The sequence below is a fragment of the Motacilla alba genome, chromosome 14 (genome assembly GCF_015832195.1).
Source record: "Motacilla alba alba isolate MOTALB_02 chromosome 14, Motacilla_alba_V1.0_pri, whole genome shotgun sequence".
NCBI classification, from domain to species: domain Eukaryota; kingdom Metazoa; phylum Chordata; class Aves; order Passeriformes; family Motacillidae; genus Motacilla; species Motacilla alba.
Genome location: NC_052029.1, coordinates 15,555,589 through 15,576,141, shown reverse-complemented (window position 1 = coordinate 15,576,141; position 20,553 = coordinate 15,555,589). Strand labels below are relative to the sequence as shown.

Genomic DNA, 20,553 nt, shown 5'->3' with positions numbered 1-20,553 from the left:
CCTGCCATGCTCTGTGTCACCTGGAGATGGACCAAGCTGGAGATGGTGCCAAAGGAGCCACCACAGGCTCTGCTCCTCGGCGCTCGGGTGGCTGGGGGCTCCTCCCGTGTGCCCACGTGTGCCCTCTGCATCCCTGTGCATCCGTCGCTGTGCACGCATGTGCCCGTGGGCACACGTGCATCCTGTGCGTGCCCCAGCCCCTGTGCCTCCTGTGCGTGCCCCTGTGCATGCCCCAGCCCCTGTGCATCTGTGTGCTGCATGTCCCAGCCCCTGTGCCTCCTGTGCGTGCCCCTGTGCATCCTGTGCGTGCCCCAGCCCCTGTGCATCCTGTGCATGCCCCTGTGCATGCCCCTGTGCCTCCTGTGCATGCCCCTGTGCATCCTGTGTGTGCTCCTGTGCATCCTGTGTGTGCCCCAGCCCCTGTGCATCTGTGTGCTGCATGTCCCAGCCCCTGTGCCTCCTGTGCATGCCCCAGCCCCTGTGCCTCCTGTGCATCCATGTGAGCCCGTGTGCCCGTGTGCCCCGTGCCCGTGGCCTCTCCGCTGCCCACGCCGGCGCTGCCTGCTGTCCGCGGGGCCGGGCCCCGGGCACGGCCGGCTCGTGGCGGCGGCAGGAGCCGCTGATCCCTTCCAGATGTGGCTGCCGGAGCCCCGCGCCGCCTCCCCGAGAGGCCCCGCGGGTTCCCGGCCCGCGGCCGCGGGAGCCGCTGGAGCAGAGACAAAGCGGCGGCTGCCCGGCTCCTGCATTGCAGCTGGGCTGTTTACGGCAGGCGCGCTCCTCGCAGCCCTGCAGCTCCGCAGCAGCACAGCCCCGCTCCTGAGTGCGCTCGGCGTCTGCCCGAGGCTTCCTGCACCGCCCCGGCCAGCCCCCTCCCTGTGCCCGCCGTGCTGGGGACACTGGGGACACTGGGAGCACTGGGGACACTGCGGGCACTGGGGACACTGGGGACACTGGGAGTACTGGGAGCACTGGGAACACTGGGGGCACTGGGAGTACTGGGGGCACTGGGAGCACTGGGGACACTGGGAGCACTGGGGACACTGGGAACACTGGGAGTACTGGGAACACTGGGGACACTGGGAGCACTGGGGACACTGGGAGTACTGGGAGCACTGGGAACACTGGGGGCACTGGGAGTACTGCGAGCACTGGGGACACTGGGGACACTGGGAGCACTGGGGGCACTGGGAGCACTGGAGACACTGGGAGCACTGGGAGCCCTGGGAGCACTGGAGACACTGGGAGCACTGGGGACACTGGGGGCACTGGGGACTCTGGGGGCACTGCAGGCACTGGGGACACTGGGAGTACTGGGAGCCCTGAAGCAGAAGGTGGGCACGGTGCACCGGCCGTGGGTGAGGACAAACGATGGCTCTGAAGGCAGCACGCTTAAATAGAACCTGGGGCCCTTTTCACTGTGCATGGCTGGGAGCTCAGAGACGGCGCTGCAGCAGCGCCCAGAGCCTCTGATGGAGCTGGGCCGGCTGCACACAGATGTGCACACGTGTGCTCACACCGGGAGCTGATCTGAGCTGCTGCACACAGATGTGCACACGTGTGCTCACACCAGGAGCTGATCTGGGCCGGCTGCACACAGATGTGCACACGTGTGCTCACACCGGGAGCTGATCTGAGCTGCTGCACACAGATGTGCACACGTGTGCTCACACCAGGAGCTGATCTGGGCTGGCTGCACACAGATGTGCACACGTGTGCTCACTCTGGGAGCTGATCTGGGCTGGCTGCACACAGATGTGCACACGTGTGCTCACTCTGGGAGCTGATCTGAGCTGCTGCACACAGATGTGCACACGTGTGCTCACTCTGGGAGCTGATCTGGGCCGGCTGCACACAGATGTGCACACGTGTGCACACACCAGGAGCTGATCTGGGCCAGCTGCACACAGATGTGCACACGTGTGCTCACTCTGGGAGCTGATCTGGGCTGCTGCACACAGATGTGCACACGTGTGCTCACTCTGGGAGCTGATCTGGGCTGCTGCACACAGATGTGCACACGTGTGCTCACTCTGGGAGCTGATCTGAGCTGCTGCACACAGATGTGCACACGTGTGCTCACTCTGGGAGCTGATCTGGGCCGGCTGCACACAGATGTGCACACGTGTGCTCACACCAGGATCTGATCTGAGCTGCTGCACACAGATGTGCACACGTGTGCTCACACCAGGATCTGATCTGAGCTGCTGCACACAGATGTGCACACGTGTGCTCACACCAGGATCTGATCTGAGCTGCTGCACACAGATGTGCACACGTGTGCTCACACCAGGATCTGATCTGAGCTGCTGCACACAGATGTGCACACGTGTGCTCACACCAGGATCTGATCTGAGCTGCTGCACACAGATGTGCACACGTGTGCTCACTCTGGGAGCTGATCTGGGCCGGCTGCACACAGATGTGCACACGTGTGCTCACACTCGACGCTCACCAGGAGCTCCCAGCACTTCCCAGCGCTGCTGGCGGGTTCATGGGAGGCCAGTGATCACCGCGCCTTGGTTAATGGTGCTTTAAGATGCACAAAGCTCCAGGTCCCGCCCTGCAGCCAGCGTGGGCAGCGTCCATCCTCCCAGGGATCCCTGGCCACGCAGAGGGGCAGGAGCTGGGGAGGATGAGGATGAGGATGGGGATGAGGGTGAGGATGGGGATGAGGATGAGGATGAGGATGAGGATGAGGATGAGGATGAGGATGGGGATGAGGATGAGGATGAGGATGGGGATGGGGATGGGGATGGGGATAGGGATGGGGATGGGGATGGGGCAGGATGGTCTCTGCCCCAGGGGGAGGTGAGTAGTGTGAATCCACCTCTGTGTGCTCCCGTGTCCCAAGGAGGTGCAGTGCCAGCTGTGCTGGGATGGATGGATGGATGGATGGATGGATGGATGGATGGATGGACACGCAGACACAGGTGACAGTGGCCTGAGCAGCCACGTCCCCATCCCTGCCATGCCAGCCTCGCTGTGCCAGCAGCGGCTCCCTCCAGCCTGGGTGATTACTGAAAATTACCTGTTTGCCACAGGCTGGCAATTAGGGCTCCCTGTAAGCGACACCAGCATTCATCTCCGCGGAGACGAGCGCGGGCGTGCGGCCGGCCCCGGGCACGGCGGGCGGCCGCGGCGCTCGGTGCCGGTCCCACGGAGCTGGGCACGACCCCTCGTGTCCCACCCGTGGGGCACAGGCAGCACATCCCTGCGCTGTGCGAGCTCCTGCCCGTCCCTGCTGCTGCTTCCCCACGTTCCTGGGAGCCCCGTGTGGTACTCGGGGGGCCGGGGCGCTGGCACTGCCCAAAGGGGTCCGGCTGATGCAGCGTGGCTCGGCCTGGCTGCGTGGTACCACACGGCAAGGTCAGGCGAGGATATGGCTTGGGAATATAGGGAGACAGTGGGATCTCCACTCTGAGATCTGCTGGTGGAGTGCTCAGGAGCTGCTGGTGGGTGCTGGGTCCCCCGGACAGCTCCAGCCCTGGTGGGTCGGCTCTGCCCTGGGTACACCCGTGCCCCCTGTCCCTGCCTGCCCTGGCAGCCCACAGGCTCAGCCCCGCGCCATCCCAAGGGACTGAAAAGTTTCCTTTTTGTAAAAATAAAAGCATCACAGTGGAGTCCCTGCTGCCTCTTGAAAGCTGCATTTAAGCTGCTTCCTGCAGCCCCAGGGGACAGCGCTGCGCGGTGACTCAGGCTGCCAGAGCCCAGCCAGCCTCCAGTGCGGATTCCACCCCTCCCTGGAGAAGGGTCTGCCAGGGACGGGCATCCGGAGCACCTGCACCTGTGCTGGGCACGTGGGCAGCATCCCCCAAAAGTGCCTTGGGATTTGGGGAACGGCTGGTGGTGGGCAGCGGGGCGCACAGCTGCGGGTGTGCAGCTGTGATGGGCAGTTGTTATCCAGCTGCGGTGGACACTGGGCTGTGCAGCTGTGATGGGCGGTGGACATCCAGCTGTGATGGACACGGGGGTGTCCAGCTGTGGGGAGCGATGTCCGTCCAGCTGTGGTGGGCAGCAGTTATCCAGCTGTGCCGAGCGCTGTTCTGCAATGACTCCATCCCATCCCAGCCACCTCTTAGCCCCAGGCAATCCCTTTCCCTGCACAACGAGCTTCCCGGTGCATTATTTATACAGTCCTGATCGATCGGAAGATGATAACGGCTTCATTAGCATCCGAGCATCGCCGGCCTCAGCGCCTGACACGACCTTGGCGGCAGGAGTACAAGCTTTTCCCTGTCAGGACCAGCTCCCCGGTGTCACCGTCATCACCAGACCCTGCCAGGCTGCTGTGGCTGCCTCACTGGGGTCCCCACCATGGCGCATACTGCCGCGGGGACCCCATCCTCGCAGCGAGGAATAAGACGCCCCCACGCCAGGGCTCCTCGTGCAGTGCCCGTTGTTTGCGTGGCGCTCGTTAGCAGGGATATAATTAAGAGCAGCTATTTTGGATGCTTCCTTTATCCGGCAGCTCCCAGCGATGCCGCTGCAGGATCCTCCCCCCTGTCTCTGAAACAGGCGCTTGCCTTGAATGTCTTCCCTGAGGATACTGGCTGCTTGTGGGGTCCCGTTGTGTTTGTGGGGGGCACACGCAGGGGCCCGGCTGCCCACGTGAGCCGGGGAGTGGGGAGGCAGCGGGGATGGGGCCGGAGGGGAGTGAGGTCACTGCAGGGGGGTGAGGGAAGGGATGGAGAGGAGGATTTGGGGGGTTCTCCTGGCTGATCCGCTGCCGCCATGCTGGGGAGGGGGCAGCAATGCTTTCCCCTCATTAAGGAGATGTTGATTTAGCGGAGGCTGGAGCCATCTGCTTGGAGCAGCAGCCTGCTGCCTGCCGGGGGGAGCTGGGTGAGGATGTGCTTCGTCAGCGGGGGCTTGGCCGGGAGCCCCCACGCTCCGGCCGGGCATCGATCGCTGCTGGCGCTGCGCTGGCTGCAGATGCAGGGGCTGGCGCAGGAGCACGTGAGGGGGGGCTGGGGAGGGAGAGGAGCCCCCTGAGGAGCCCCACCGTGCGGGGCCGTGGCCTTGGACCCGTGTGCAGGGAGGGGATGGGGCAGCTGGGCACAGGAGTGTCACCGCCACCTGCACTGGGGCGCCCAGAGCTGTGCTTGGCCACCGGGGTCCCGCCATGGCGTACAGCGGCCACCTGGGCACAGGTGTCTCCATACAGCGTGTTCTGGGATACCTGGAGCAGTGACGGGGCACAGCGGTCTCCCCGTGGCATGTGCTGGGATTGCTGCTTGGGCACGGGGGTCTCCTCATGGCCGTGCATTGCAGTGCCCAGAGCTGGGGTTGGGCACGGGGATCTCCTCATGGCCGTGCATTGCAGTGCCCAGAGCTGGGGTTGGGCACAGTGGTCTGCCTGTGGCATGTACTGGGATTCCTGCTTGGGCACAGTGGTCTCCCTGTGGCATGTACTGGGATTCCTGCTTGGGCACAGCGGTCTCCCTGTGGCATGTACTGGGATTCCTGCTTGGGCATGGGGGTGTCCCCATGGCACGTACTGGGATTCCTGCTTGGGCACGGGGGTCTTCCTGTGGCATGTACTGGGTTTCCTGCTTGGGCATGGGGGTCTCCCCGTGGCATGTACTGGGATTCCTGCTTGGGCATGGGGGTGTCCCCATGGCATGTACTGGGATTCCTGCTTGGGCACGGTGGTCTCCACATGGCCGTGCATTGCAGTGCCCAGATCTGTGCTTGGGCACGGGGGTCTCCTCGTGGCGTGCCCCAGGACACCCAAAGCAGCTGCCAGGCTCAGTGCCAGGAGCCGCGGTGGCGCGTGGCGGGGCCCTGGGGTGGGGCACAGCGGGTTGCCCGCGCACAGGCCCTGCACGTGCCGGCGGCTCGTGCGTCGCCCGCGCCGCGGTGCCCGCCGGGGCCGTGGCCGCCGCCGGGGCCGGCGAGGAGCTGGCTGCACGCGGAGCGCCGGGCTCAAGCCAAGCGTGATTTAGCTCCCGCAGTCCCTGTGTTTGAGGGAAGGCGTTTCTGGGAGCGGCAGCAGGCCGCTCCCCGCGGCGGTGTTTACTCCGGCAGGCGCTGTTCATAGCTGGTGTCGATGGCAGACGCCGCGGCTCCCGCGCGCACCGCAGCCACGGGTGCCAGGGCCTGTGTGTGCCCCCTTTCCTGGGGCTGGCGTCGTGGTCCTGCCCCGGGGTGTTTGTGGGGTGCAAACTGCTCTGAGAATGGTGGAGAGCTGGGCCATGAGACACCAGGTGAGCCCTGCGATCCCACACGGCACAGCCATCGCCTGAGCAGCCCGTGGGGAGCCAAGAGGGGACATTGGGGTGTCCCAAGGATGGTGGTGGGGCTCAGGCTCTCTAAGCAAAGATGTGCCACCCCTGCAACAGCACCTTGCTGATGCTGGTGAGGGCAGGCTGGTGACTGCAGGTGCTCGTGGTCCCTGCCACCCCTCCAGTGATCCCAGCAGAGAGGACAGCCAGGGACACCCTGGGTGCTGCGTGGCCATGGAGGAGCTCTGCTCTCCTCCCCACCGTGCCCATCTCCTTTTGTAGCCGATATTTTTAATTGGAAGCACTCGGCTCCCTCCTCTCTGCCTTGTTAGTGAAAGAATGTTCCTTGTCATTAACTCCCAGCCATTAATGAGCTCTGCCGGCTCTTGCTGCCCCCAGACAGGCTGGAAATCTCACTGTGGACCTGGTGACCAGGGCGCCCATCCTTCTCTCCTGCTCTGGGAACTGGGGTTTTTCTGAGAGCCCAGCTGGGCTCCGTGCTCCAGCTGCCTTCGGCGTGCTGACGGCCACTTCCAGAGCTTTAAGGAAAGTCAAACCACTGCATGGCTGGAAGTCACTGACTAAGCACTTGGCACGGGCAGTGATGGAAGTGCTAAACACATTTTGGCAGCCGCATCCTCTCCTGCAGGTGCAGGGAGGAAAAATTTGCCTCTACGGCGCGCTGGGGCGATGGCGGTTCGGTGACGCCGAGGGTGGCACGTGCCTGGGCATCGCCAACGGCGTCACCCCTGCCCCCTGATGCCCGGGCATTGCCCCGTGCCGGCCCCTCGCCGGGATCAACCCGTGGGAAAGGCCAGGCACTGCAGACGGGCTGACATTGTCCGTCTGTCCATCTGCAAGGAGCCGTCAGCCGGAGCGGGGCCTGTCTCGGGGCCGGAGGTTGGAGCCAGCGCCGGGCACGGTGCCGCTCCTGCGCCCTCGGCTCCTTTTGTCCGCTGGCCCTTGGCATCCCTGGGGGCAGCTCGGCCCCTCTCCTGGGAGCCGCTTCTTGGCGCGGGGCGGCAGCGGAAGCGGCGCTGGGCTCCTCTCCACCCGAGCTGAATGGCACCTTTGTTGGGGACGCTGGCGGCAGCACGGGGCTGGCGGGGACTGGGTCACTCCCGGTGTCACAGGGGCTCTGCCACCGGTAACGTGCAGCTCTTCCCGGGGGAGCATGGGGATGCGGTGGCAGGGATGGGATTTGGGGGTTCTGTGGCATTGCTGTCCCTCGCTGCACCCTGGGGACCTCATGGTGTCCCCGTCCCTCTCCAGGCAGCCTGCAGTGCTCCTTCTCGTCCCACGTGAGGCACCTCATCTGGGAGGAGAGCCTGGGGACCTGGCGGCTGGAGGGCGGTTGCTGTGGCTGGTAGAACCCGTCCTCTGCAGTTGTCACCTGTCACACGGGGCTGTGTCAGCACTAGCAAATGTCCTGCGGCTCGGGCAGCCCTGGAGAGCAGGGGGGAGCCAGCTCTGGGTGCCAGAGCCTCTGTCCCGGGCCCATCCGTGCTGCGTGGCCCGGGCAGGGCTGGCTCAGCCTGGCACCCCTCCCCAGGCCGGAGGGTCAGGGCTGGCTCAGCCATCCTCCTGCTGCTGGTGCCCCTGAGCCTGGCTGTCCACGCGGAGGCTCCGGGGCTGGCACAGCCCTTGTGTCCAATCATTCACTAACCACGGGGACACTGACAGGGGGACATGGTAGAGGGGGACAGAGCAAGGCCATGGCCAAGGTGCCCAGGGAGTGTCTCTCTGGCCTCGCACTCCCTTCCCTGCCTGAAGCAGCCCCTTCCAGCCAGCTTCTCCCAACAAGAGCTTGTCCCTGGCTTTGAGTGCCTTTGCCCATTCTCCCTGCAGCCTTTGGGTCCTCTCCCGTGGACTCAGGGCCGTGCTGGAGCTGTGCTCGCTGTGGTGGGCCCAGGGGCTGCTGTGGGGGTCCCCCACCTGGGGCTCTGCCGTGCTGCCCCCACCCTCGTCTTCCTTCTCCTGCTCCCGCTGTGGGAAGAGCAGCTCGCTGGAAAGCCTGAGTGGCATTTTTCGGGTAAATCTTATGTAAATCTGGCTCCATCCTTCCTCGTGCTGCTAATTGGATTGCCCCGGCGCGGTTTAATTTCCCAGAAGGGTGGGGAGGGCAGTGCTGGGGGGGCTGGGGGTGCAGGGGAGTGTGCTGAGCTCTGCCCAGGCTGGCTGCACGGGCCATTCTGGAGCCTCAGCTGGGTGGAGGAGCTGGGGGGGAGCCCCAGGCAAACCAGAATGGGCAGAACCCGGTGCCAGGAGGAGCCCCCGGGCTCTGCCACCTTGAGCAGGGACCCCCACCCTGAGCCTCCTGCCTGCAGGCTCAGGCAGCCTCACACCACACCCGTGGAGCTGCAGGGAGCCCCAGTCTTGGTGGGTAGGGAAACCTGGAGCTGCCACCACGTCACCTCCCTGGTGTGCCCCGTGTCCCTGCACCAGGGAGGGTCCCTGGTGTCCCTCCCGTGTCCCAGCCACCTCCTCTAACACCCTGTCCCCTTCCCTCCCTTCCAGAGCTCCTCGGATCAGCAAAGAGAGTCAATGTCAACTTCCAAGACACGGACGGGTGAGTGGGAGCCCAAGCCCGGGTGTGGGTGCCACGGGTGCTGTGAGCAGGGGGTGCAGCTGTCCCGAGTGCCCGTGTGGCAATGCCAGGCTCTCCGAGCTGCCACCTCCAGGGCTCTGGCCCCCATCAGCCCAGGTGGCTGAGCCCTGCCTGCACCCAGGGCCGGGGCTGGCCTGGAGCAGCCACGGGCAGCAGCGGAGGCAGAGGCAGGGCTGTGCCCCACATCTCACCACGCTTTTCCCAGCCCTGTGGGGCTCCTCAGGAGCTCAGCCCTGTGGGGTGCCGGGTGGGAGAGCCGTGACCCCGCCAGGCACCGGCGACGCTCCACAGCCACATCCAACGGGCGGGGGCAGCAGAAAGGGGCTGCAGACCACCCCGCTAATCACACTAATGAGGCTGCAGGGAGGCAGCCGGGGCCCCGCACGGGAGGGGGCTGCCGTGGGAGTGCTGCTCGTGAGGCTGGGCAGCAGCTGCCCCCGGCTCCCCTGCCCCGAGATCCCCCTGGAGCGGGGCAGCGGCACGATGTGATGCCACTTGTTCCCTTGGATGGCTGTGCTGTGCCAGGTACATGCCAGGGACATGCCAGGGACATGCCAGGGAGAGCAGCAGCTGGCAGCAACAGCAGTCCAGCTGCCTCCTCATCCTCGTCACCAGGGTGGTGGCAGTGGGCATCCCCTGGCACCTGCCAGCTCATCGCTGCGCCGGGGCAAGGGGGCATCACCCCAGGGGCCACCTCGTGCTCTGCAGAGCCACAGGAGGGCTGAGCATCGTGGCAGGGCTGGGGAGCTGCAGGCAGGGCCCGGCTCGTACCTGGCTCCTGGAAGGTTCAGGGGGTGCACAAGGAGAGCAGCCTCCAGCCTCCGGTGCTGCTCCTGGAAAGGATCCCCCGGGATCCAGGCTGCAGCCTGGCTGTGCTCCGCTCTGTGTGAGCTCGGCCAGCCCCGTGCCTCAGTTTCCCCGTCCCGGCAGTGCTGGCTCGTTCCCGGCTGGGAGTGAGCACGGTGCTGGTGTCCCCACGCCGGCCCCGGGGCCGGTGGTGCCCTGCTCGTGGCCGGGGTGGCCGGCTGGGCCAGGAGGTGCCCGAGGGAAGCCCCCGAGGCAGCCCCGGGGAAGGCTGCGATTTGCACCATCTTGAGCGGATCTGAGCAGGGCGCTGGAGCGGAAAATGCTGACATTTCCCAGGCAGACGTTGGGGATCGGCCTCCTGTGCAGGCTGTCTGCTCGCATCGCCGCTGCCCGCCGGGGATCGCGGCCGGCAGCTCCGTGGGCATCGCCGTGCCCGCAGCCTGCTCCCCTCGGCCCGGGCCAGAGGCACAGGGGGATTGTCACCCACACCTGCCCTGGGGCAGCGGGCAGCCAGAGGGGCCAGCGTGTCCTGGGGGCTCCGCAGCCCATCGCCATGCTCAAGTGACCCCGGGGTGGCCCTGGGGAGGGGATGGGGACGCTGTGCGTGGCCAGGGCCCGGAGCGGCGGCGCGGCGGGTGCCAGCGCAGTCGCACGGGGGATGCCAGCGCCGGGAGCACAAGTAGGTCAGCTCCTGGCCTGCTTCCCAGGCGGGAGCCTCGGGCTCCGGGAGCTGCGAGAGCAGAGCGGGTGCGGGGCCGGGGGCTTTCCCCACCCCACAGCCTGGCCTGGCACCGGGCAAGGCAGCGCCGCCATCTGTGCTCGTGGGGCCAGCCCGGGGGAAGCGGGTCAGTGGGGAGGGGGCTCCCCGGCACCTCCTCGGTGCCCGCCCTGCCCAGCACCTCCAGCCCGGAGGGGTCTCATCATTGCCAGGCCGGCAGCAGCTCTCACCCCAAAACCCACAGAGGGAAACGGGGGCGGCTTTCCCGGGGACGCGCTCACGTGGAGGGCAGCGCAGCCCCGGGTGCGGCAGAGGCGCGGATTCGAGGCCGTGGTGCTGGGCAGGGGGTGGCAGGGCTGTGGAGGGGACAGGCCAGTGGCGCCTGACCCCAGCCCGGTCCCCAGGTTCTCAGCTCTGCACCATGCGGCGCTTAACGGCAACACAGAGCTCATCTCGCTGCTGCTGGAGGCACAGGCTGCCGTGGACATCAAGGACAACAAAGGCGAGTCTCGGGGCCCTGGCCGTGCCCCCCTGCCCCGTGCTCCCCGCTGGCTCTGCCTGCTGTGCTGGCACACGGGAGGCTCACGGCTTCTTGCCCCTGCAGGCATGCGGCCCCTGCACTACGCGGCCTGGCAGGGCAAGAAGGAGCCCATGAAAATGGTGCTGAAGGCAGGTTCCTCTGTGAACATCCCGTCGGACGAGGGCCAGATCCCCCTGCACCTGGCAGCACAGCACGGGCACTACGACGTGGTACGGAGAGGCACGGGGCTGGCAGGGGGTGGTGCCACCCCTCTAGCCCTGCCCTCACCGGGTCGGGGTCTTGCTTGTCCCCAGTCGGAGATGCTCCTGCAGCACCAGTCCAACCCCTGCATCATGGACAACTCGGGGAAGACGCCCCTGGACCTGGCATGCGAGTTTGGCCGGGTCGGGGTAAGTTCTCGCAGGGCTGGGTGTCCCCAGAGGAGGACTGGGAGGGGACAGGGGCACTGTGAGGTCCCCGGGGGGGGGGGGGGACAGGGGCACTGTGAGGTCCCGGGGGTGCTGGAGCAGCTGGAGGGGCGCAGGGATGGCCGGCGCTGGGGTGTGCAATGTCACCGGCGCTGGGGGTGTGCAGTGTCACCACGGCAGGGGAGCTCCGGCTGCTGGCAGGGGGGAGGCGGGGGCCGGGGGTGCAGCCCCGGGGGGCGGCCGAGCCGCCCTTGCAGCCCTGCTCCGTCTATGTTTGCTGAGCCAGGTGGTCCAACTGCTCCTGAACAGCAACATGTGCGCGGCGCTGCTGGAGCCCAAACCGGGGGACACCACCGACCCCAACGGCACCAGCCCCCTGCACCTCGCCGCCAAGAACGGCCACATCGACATCATCCGGTGGGTGCCGCGGGCAGGGGTGGCAGCACCGGCGTCCCCTCCGTGCCCCCCTGACCCCGCTGTCCCCCCGCAGGCTCCTGCTGCAGGCTGGCATCGACATCAACCGGCAGACCAAGGCGGGCACGGCGCTGCACGAGGCCGCGCTCTGCGGCAAAACGGACGTGGTGCGGCTGCTGCTGGATGTAAGGGCCGCCCCCCGGCACCCCCAGATGCCCCCAGGCACCCCCAACCCAGCCAGGGGCTGTGGGAAGGGGGTGACCCCACGGCTGGGGGCTCGGAGCAGCTTGTGCAGCTCTCCCTGGGAGCAGAGCTGAGGGTCCTGGAGGGGACGCACCAAGGCTCTGAGGGTCCTGGGGGGTGCACACCGAGGGGTGAGGGTCACAAGGGGGGTACACACGAAGGTCTGAGAGCTGTGCCCTCCAGCTGCTGGTCTGCTGGTGGCCTAGGGAGTCCCAGGGGTGGCAGGATGGGGACCAGCCTCCTCCCAATCCCTCTCGGTGCCATTGCAGAGCGGGATCAACGCCCACGTCAGGAACACCTACAACCAGACGGCTCTGGACATCGTCAACCAGTTCACCACCAGCCAGGCCAGCAAGGAGATCAAGCAGATGCTGCGGGGTAGGGGGTTGGAGGGCACAGAGTGGCCGTGCTGGCGCAAGGGACGCCGGGCTGGGGGTGCCAACCCCCGCGGGGTGAGCGGCTGGTGACGCTCCCGTTGTGTCCCGCAGACGCCTCCGCAGCTCTGCAGGTCCGGGCCGTCAAGGACTACTGCAACAACTACGACCTGACCAGCCTCAACGTGAAAGCCGGGGATGTCATCACCGTGAGTGCGGCCGGGGGGGCCGGGGACAGCCCGGTGGCAGTGCCAGCCCCTGGCCCGGCCCCTGACCCGGCGCGTCCCGCAGGTGCTGGAGCAGCACGCGGACGGGCGCTGGAAGGGCTGCATCCACGACAACCGCACCGGCAACGACCGCGTGGGCTACTTCCCCTCCAGCCTCGTCGAGGCCATAAGCAAACGAACAGGCAAATAATCCCCCCCTACACCCCCAGCCCCGGGGAGCCCCGTCTTGGCTTGGTGGGGACCGGGGTGTGGGGGGCCGCGGCGGTGAAGACGAAGCGGGGCGATGCACCTCGTGCATGTGGGGCCGGCGTCCCCGCCGTGTGCATGGGGACGGTGCCCAAAGTGTGTGGGGTCAGCACGCTCATCGTGCCTGTGGGGCCGGCGCTCCCATCCGGCACGCAGGGTCCGTGTTCCCGTTGTGTCTGTGGGGTCGGTGTCTCGGGGGTTGGTGCTGGCAGCCCCGGGGTGTTTGAGGGTCAGCCCCGGGGTGTTTGAGGGTCAGCCCTGGGGTGTTTGAGGGTCAGCCCTGGCTGCCCTTGGGCCGGGGGAGGCGTTTGAGGCGCTGGGAGGTTGGTGCATGAGGAGACCCGGGGGTGCCACTGCGGTTTGGGGGGACAGGCACAGCAGTGGGGTGGCAGGAGCTGGTGCTCAGGGTCTGTGCAGGGGCTGCGCACGGGCAGGGAGCTGATGCTGCCACACAGAGACCGTCTTTCCAGCCAGGGGCCATCTCAGGGATTGGCCCCTGCCCCCCTGGCCTGTGGCTGCCTGTTCCTGTCCCCATTCCCATCGTCATCCCTTTAGGCTCCTGGGGGCGTGTGCAGCCCCTTGGGATGTCCCTGGGCTGTGCCCTCTGCCAGGAGGGTCCCAATGGGGCTGGTGCCTCTACAGGCAGCATTGAAAGGCCCCACACCAACCACCTCACCCCAGCCCTGGGACTGGATCCTGGGGGCAGCCACACCATGGGGACGTGGGCAGGGAATGGTGGCACGTGAACAGTGTCTCGGGGGAGTGGCAGCACGAGTGGCTGCCAGGGAACCCACAGCGTCCCTGGAGGCACCTGGTGCTGGACAGGCAGGGGCAGAGCCACCCTCCAGGTATTGGTGTGTGCCAGCACCAGAGCTGCCATCCATGTCTCCTGGGCTGTGCTCCGTGGCTCCTGGGCTGCAGCTGGCCCACAGCAGCGCTAGCCAGGCTGTGGGGTTCTGTAGCCACCCCGCTGGCTGCGGTGGGGCAGCAGCGTGGGGTGCAGGCGCTGTGTCACAGCTCACCAGCTCACCCCCCGGACACGGGGTGCAGCCCCGCTGCCCTGGGATGGCCCTGCGGGGAGCGGGACCCGGCAGCCTGGCTGTGAGCTGAGCCGTGGGCTGTCCCAGTGTCCGTGTCCGTGCCCTGCGCCGGGCTGTGCGTGTGCTGAGCTCCCGCTGCTGCTCCTCGGCTCCGCTCCGCATCGGTTGGGTCTCGGTTCCGGCTTCTCCACGTCCCTTCGGTCACTTTTTTGATTTGCTGCCTTTCCCCCCCTTTCTTTTATTTTCTTTTCATTTCTTTCCTTTTTTTTTTTTTCCTTTTTTTTTTCTTTTTTTTTGGTGGCACTGAGCGTGTCTCTATTATTTTGATTCTTTTCATTTTGTCTCTTGTTATGTTTTATTATCAGGTTCATGGGAGACTGTAACAATCCCCCAACACTTCCAAAAGATCCCGCTCCCGGCTTACGGGGCTGCTGTGCTAAACGGTGACGCCTCGTCCCATCCGTTCCATTCCCTGCCTCCACCTCCACCTCCACCACCACATTCCCATCAGACTCTTTTCAGTTCCTTTGGCTATCACAGGCTCTCCCCTAGCAGTGCCGACGAGCCGCGTTACGGACAAGGTAGTTCACCGCTCGCTTCGTGCTCTCCATGGATTTCCCTTTCTTTTCCTTTAAAGCGTGTGTCGAGTCTTTTCTCTCTGCTCGGCCTCTGCCCCTCGCCGGGGGGCTGCAGGCCGCGTGTGTGTGCATGCAGCGTGTGCATGCGCCTGCATGCGTGCGGCGGGGCGCCCGGGTGGCACACGCGTGCCACCGCCGCCTCCCACACCCGCTCCGGCGCCGCTGGCACGCCGTGGCACAGCCGCCCTCCCCGCCCCGCTGTCCCCGTGGCCCCTGCGCTCCTGCCCGGCCGCGCGGGCACCCCCAAAGCACTCAGGGCCCTGTGCCACGCAGGGCCGGCAGCGCAGGGCCACAGCTCTGTGCCACGGGCTCGGGGACCCTCTGCTGGCACAGCTGCCCTGCAGGGCCCAGCTCTGACCGGGTGCTGGCTGCGCACGCGGAGCTGGAAGGGGCTGCGGCTCAGGGGCTCTCCCAGGGGATGCTCTTGGGGCTGGCTCAGCGCAGGCAGAGCCCAGCCGAACCCTGGGGACTGTCCCCGGGACACAGGCAGGTGACGGACGCTGCGGGGCTGCCAGGATGCATCAGGAGCACCCAGGAGTGGGGGATTGCAGAGGTGCAGTTCTCATGGCTGGGGCACATGCCCTGGTGGCAGCAGCTACGGAGGTTTTGTTGGGGGGCACTGGGTGGCCCTGCTGGCACTGGGGACAAGGGAGCACTTCTTTTCCTTGGGGCTTTCTCTCCTGGTGGGAGCTGTACAAGCCCAGGCTCCTCTTGGTGTGGCTGTGGCATGTGCAGCTCAGGGATGTCCCAGACTGATTTGGTGAGGCTTTGTCCCCTGCTGTGCTCCTTCAGTGACTTTATCACTTTGTACCACCTGTCCCCTGCTACGGTTGGTGCTGTTGGAGCGAGCAGCTCCATGAACAGAACTGGCCTGGCTGGCAGTGGGGTGACAGTGCCCCACAGCTGGTGGCAGGGTGGCAGTACCCCATGGCTGGCTGTGAGGTGGTAACACCCCATGGCTGCTGGCCCGTGGCTGGCAGGACAGTGGCAGAGCCGTGGTGGGGCAGCACTGGCCTCGTAGGGCTATCGTGTGTCTCACCTGATGCTGTTTTCCCCCTCCACTCGGAGCTAGCTGTCCCTGGTGCAAGTGGGACCTGGCAGAGGTGGCCAGCACAGTGAGCTGGTGAGGAGCCGTGCCCTGGGGTGACCCTCAAGCTGTGCCCCAGAGGAGGGCCAGGTCCTCTCATCCACTGCTGCGTCCCCTGTGTGTCACCAGGGTTTCAGCCCCCGTGTCCCCGCAGATGGGTGCAGGCAGCTGCAGGGACATGGCCAGCACTGCCTGGGACAGGGGACAGTGGGGTGGGAACCCTGGTCCCCACTGCTCGAGTTTGCCCAGCTCCCTTTGCTCCCTGCACTGGGTGATGTCCCCATCCTGTCCTGTGAAGGGATGGCACGGTCCCTGTCCCTTGTCCAGGCTCAGCCAGGGCACTGGAACGCCCCACCATGGGTCTGTTCCTGGCTGCCAGCGAGGCGGGGATGCTCTGCACAACGAGGCCCAGGGCTGGTCACCGTCACCTCTGCCAGCTTGGGGTGGGACAGGGCCCTAGGATGGCTCTGGCACCCCTGGGCACGGACACAGCCGGGGTCCCCACACCTTCCCTGCGGGGCCGTTCCCACGCGCAGCAGCGCCAGTCCCGGGGCCGTGGTCACCTCCCCCGTGCCACACCCGTGCGAGCCCGAGCGCGGCGCCGCCCGCCTGACGGCCGCTCTCTCTGCTCTGCCACCAAGGGTCCCGCGGGGCCGACATGAGCCCGTCGCACCTGTCGCCGTCGCAGGGCGGATCGGCCGCGCCAGCCCCCGCCGAGGAGATCTGGGTGCTGCGGAAACCCTTCGCAGGTACGGCGAGCGGCGCCGGCTGGGACGCGGAGCACGTCCAGGACACGGCGGCTCCGGCGGGGCACTGCCGCCCCGCGGCGTCCCCCGAGAGCGGGGCTGGGAGCCCTGACAGCCTCTCCTCTGTGTGCAGGTGGTGACCGCAGCAGCCTGGGCAGCACGGGCAGCGTGGCCTCGGCGCGCAGCTCGGGGAGCGGGCAGAGCGCGGGCAGCGGGGCGCACGCCCTGCACGCCGGCTCCGAAGGCGTCAAGGTAAGGCGAGCCCCGAGGCGGCCGTGCCAGCTGCTGTTGGCTGCAGTCCTGCAGCGTTTGCTGCCTGCCCTGACCTCAGCTGGCGCTAGACAGGGTGCTGTGCGCTCTCATCGATACCCCGTGTGCCACCAGCTACGCTGTCACCGACAGCGGCCACCAGCGTGTCCCCTCCACCCGGCCCCTGAGTGCTGCCTGGGCCGGGGCTCAGCCCCTGCAAAACACTCCCCAGGTCCATCGGGGCTGCTGTGCCGTGTCTCTGCTGCCCCTCGCAGGGGCCTCTGCGCTGTGCTCTGCACTGCCCTGCCCTGCACACGCTGCTGCCACTGGCACGGCACACTGCCACCAATGCACTGCTGCTACCAATACGGCACACTGTCACCAGTGCACTGCCACCAACACGGCACACTGCCACCAATGCACTGCTGCCACCAGCATGGCACACTGCCCCCAACACAGTACACTGTCACCAGTGCACTGCTGCCACCAACATGGCACATTGCCCCAATGCACTGCTGCCACCAACACGGCACACTGCCCCAATGCATTGCTGCCACCAACACGGCACACTGTCACCAGTGCATTGCTGCCACCAACACGGCACACTGCCACCAGTGCACTGCCGCCACCAGCACTGCCACAGCACTGCACACTGTCCTGCCACCACTGCCACGACAGCCCTGCGCTGCCCCTGGGCTGTCCCCTTCCCTGGCGACGGCAGCTGCCAGCCCACTGTCCCCAGCGCCTGCCAGCCCACGTCCCCCGGCCCCCTGCCTGCCCTGCCCACGTGTCCCTGAGCCGCAGCACGCTGCCAGCCAGGGGGGCTCGGTCCTGCGGGCACGGGGGACCCCACAGCCCGTGCCGGCAGCCGGGGCTGGGCGTGTGCCAGGCTGGCTTTGGGGTGCGGCGGTGCCGTGGGCTCCTGCTGCCGGCGAAGCACCATCTGCTGCTCCCGCTCTCCCCGCTGCCGCCGAAATCTGCTGCAACCCTCCCTGCCCACCCTCGCCCGAGCTGGCAGCACCCGCGGCACCCGCAGCATCCCCGGCACCCGCAGCATCCCCGGCACCCGCGGCACGCACCCCCCGGCCCGGCGGCCCCCTCCGCCCGCCTCACTCCTGCCTGCTCTCCCCCCTTCCCGGGGTGTTTTTCAGCTGCTGGCAACGGTCCTTTCCCAGAAGGCTTCTGCGCAAGAGTCTGCCGTGGGCGATGGGCCGGCCAAGGCGCAGGACATCCCCGCAGGTGCGTGCTGCGGCCGCCCGGCTGCCGGAGCAGGAGGAGCCCTGGCCGTGCCGTGGATCCAGGGATTTGTCTTTTTTTTTATTGCCACGGCACCCGTCGCCAGAAGAAAAACGTGTGGGTAAAAAATGACTCTCTCGCCTTTCGGCTGCTGCCAGGCCTTCTCCTGCCTCGGTTAGTGGGGGCCCGTGGGGGGCGGGGGGCGGCGTGGGGCGGGCAGGGGGGGCACCGCTGCTCCCCGGCCCCTTCCCTTCCCTGGCCCCCCGCCAGCCCTGCTGGAGCCCGAGCGGGGTCCCCCCCCCGCCACCGCCGTCCGGGGGGGCTGCGGGGAGCACGGCCACGCCACCGGGGTGCCCACGCCACGGGAGTGGCACATGCCCGGGAATCGGGGGGACAGACGGGAGCTGCACACGTGGGGGCGGCCGCGGGGGGATGCCCTGAGCTGCCCGGGCTGCGGGGAGGGAGGAGGCTGCGGGCAGGGAGACCTGGGCAGGGGGACGCGCTCAGGAGGGGAGGGGGTGCACAGGGAGGGGGGCGGGCACGCGGGGAGGGGGGCAGACGTTGCTAGGGAGAGGGGGAAACATGCTGGAGCCATGCAGACGCAAGTGGGATGCAGACGTGAGGGAGATGCACACGGCAGAGGGATGCACATGTGAGGAGGGTGCCCACGCGAGAGGGATGCAGATGCCCGAGGGATGCGCGCACAGGGAGGATGCACAAACACACACACGCGCACACACACGGAACATGCAGTTGCTGCTGGGGTGGAAGGGGCTTTTCTTGTTCATCCTGATCAGAAACATGAGGCAAAAATTTCAGGGCAGCCCTCCTTAGCCTGGAGGGAGGGCACCAAGGGATGCCCGCGGGGGAGCCCAAGGGATGAACGGCTCCTGCGAGCCTGCCTGGCGGGTGGCAAGGCCAGAAGAGTGGGGCCAGAGGGTTTTGGGCAGAGGGACCCCTCTGGCTGCTGCCTGGGCCCCAGGGACACTGGCTCTGGTCTGGCTGGGTCCCACTGCTCGGGACCGCGCTGGGGGCAGCAGCTCGCCTGCCCCTCCCCGAGGAGCAGCCCCCTGTCCAGGGCATGCTTCGGGCCGCCGTGCTGGCGTCGCTCTCCTGTGCCTCCCTGCCAGCCTGGGGCCGTGGCAGTGGCATCCCGCCCGGGGCAGGGCTCGGCTCTCCCTCGCACTCGGCCCCAGCCCGGGGCCGGGCAGCCCCGGCCGCGCTGACCGCTGCCCCTCCGGCAGGTTCGTCGCGGTCGCAGAGCGTGACCAGCTCCCCCTACGCCCCCCAGCCCCCCGCCGAGCCCCAGCTGAAGAAAATGGAGCCTCCATCAGAGGGGAAGGTGAGCGGGGAGCGCCGGGCGCCGCGGGGAGCACGGGCTGGGGACAGCCATGTCCCCATGGGCAGGAGTGGCGGGTCCCCATCCCCAGAGCTGCCCCCATCCGTCTGTCCCCTCTCGCCGCAGAGCTCGGAGGCCGTGTACCAGTGGCTCTGCAAGTTCCAGCTGCAGCTCTACGCTCCCAACTTCATCAACGCCGGCTACGACATCACCACCATCAGCCGGATGACGCCGGAGGTGGGGCCGGGGGCGGTGGGAGGGAGGCACGGCCGGAGCAGGGCGGCGCTGACCCCCCTCTCTGCCCCAGGACCTCACGGCCATCGGGGTCACCAAGCCGGGGCACAGGAAGAAGATCGCCTCCGAGATCAACAACCTCAGCATCCCCGAGTGGCTGCCCGAGTACAAACCGGTGAGGGCTGCGCGGGGCCAGGGGGACAGAAGCCACACCCATGGTGGCAGCGAGTCCCCTCCTGTCTTCCAGGGAGGGGTGGCACTGGACAAGGGTGGGAGCTGGCTCCATGGTCCCAGAGCTGCCCATGTTCCCCCCGGCAGCCCCCCGGGGGCCATCAGGCTGCTGCCAGCCGTCATCCCTGCGGATGTGGCACTGTGACACCCCTCCTGCGCCGATGTCTGGGCACAGTGAGAGGCTTCCCATGGGAATGGGGCAGGCAATAGCCCAGGATGCTTGTGGGGCACAGGGAGAGCACAGGGACAGGGGGAGTCCCCCGGGGCTGTGATCCCCCAGCAGGATTGGGTCTCCTGTGTGCCGTGGCTGCCGGGGTGGCGGGGCCAGACCCTGCTGCCAGCCGGGGCTGAGCCGTGCCCCGCACCCCACCCCAGGCCAACCTGGCGCTGTGGCTCTCCATGATCGGCCTGTCCCAGTACTACAAGGTGCTGGTGGAGAACGGCTACGAGAACATCGACTTCATCACCGACATCACCTGGGAGGACCTGCAGGAGATCGGCATCACCAAGCTGGGTAAGGCCCCGCGCGCGGCGCTGCCTGCTGCGGCCCTGGCGGTGGCACTGATGGCGTGTGCCGCCCCCAGGCCACCAGAAGAAGCTGATGCTGGCGGTGAAGAAGCTGGCGGAGCTGCAGCGCGCCGAGCTGGGCAAGTACGAGGCGGGCACGCTGAAGAGGAAGGCGTCGGGACCGAGCCCAGAGGTGCTGGCCATCGAGTCCCCCCCGCCGGAGCCGCCCGAGTGCCAGTCGCCCAAGATGACCACCTTCCAGGACAGCGAGCTCAGCAGCGAGCTGCAGGTGGCCATAACGGGCGAAGGCCCCGAGGAGCCCCCCGAGAAGGCGGCGAACCCCGCGGCCCCCGGTTACCGCTCGCCGCCGGGGCTGGGCGGCCGCGCCCGGCTGATGAGCAGCTCGCAGGAGCTGCTGGGGGACGGCCCGCGGGGCC

General features: G+C 67.3%; 1 protein-coding gene and 1 pseudogene across 1 annotated transcript in view; both read left to right on the top strand.

Moving 5' to 3' along the window:
* CASKIN1 (CASK interacting protein 1) overlaps positions 1-20,553 on the top strand; it is a 29,517-nt gene that overhangs the window by 6,009 nt on the left and 2,955 nt on the right. Inside the window, 18 exon segments of the mRNA XM_038151120.1 lie at positions 8,742-8,793; positions 10,762-10,859; positions 10,962-11,107; positions 11,192-11,287; positions 11,592-11,722; positions 11,796-11,904; positions 12,232-12,340; positions 12,451-12,545; positions 12,628-12,745; positions 14,215-14,430; positions 16,216-16,323; positions 16,454-16,572; positions 17,721-17,808; positions 19,050-19,147; positions 19,271-19,381; positions 19,452-19,553; positions 19,985-20,123; positions 20,194-20,552. Coding sequence (XP_038007048.1) covers positions 8,742-8,793; positions 10,762-10,859; positions 10,962-11,107; positions 11,192-11,287; positions 11,592-11,722; positions 11,796-11,904; positions 12,232-12,340; positions 12,451-12,545; positions 12,628-12,745; positions 14,215-14,430; positions 16,216-16,323; positions 16,454-16,572; positions 17,721-17,808; positions 19,050-19,147; positions 19,271-19,381; positions 19,452-19,553; positions 19,985-20,123; positions 20,194-20,552 — 2,294 coding nt within the window.
* LOC119706910 lies at positions 7,914-8,723 on the top strand (annotated as a pseudogene).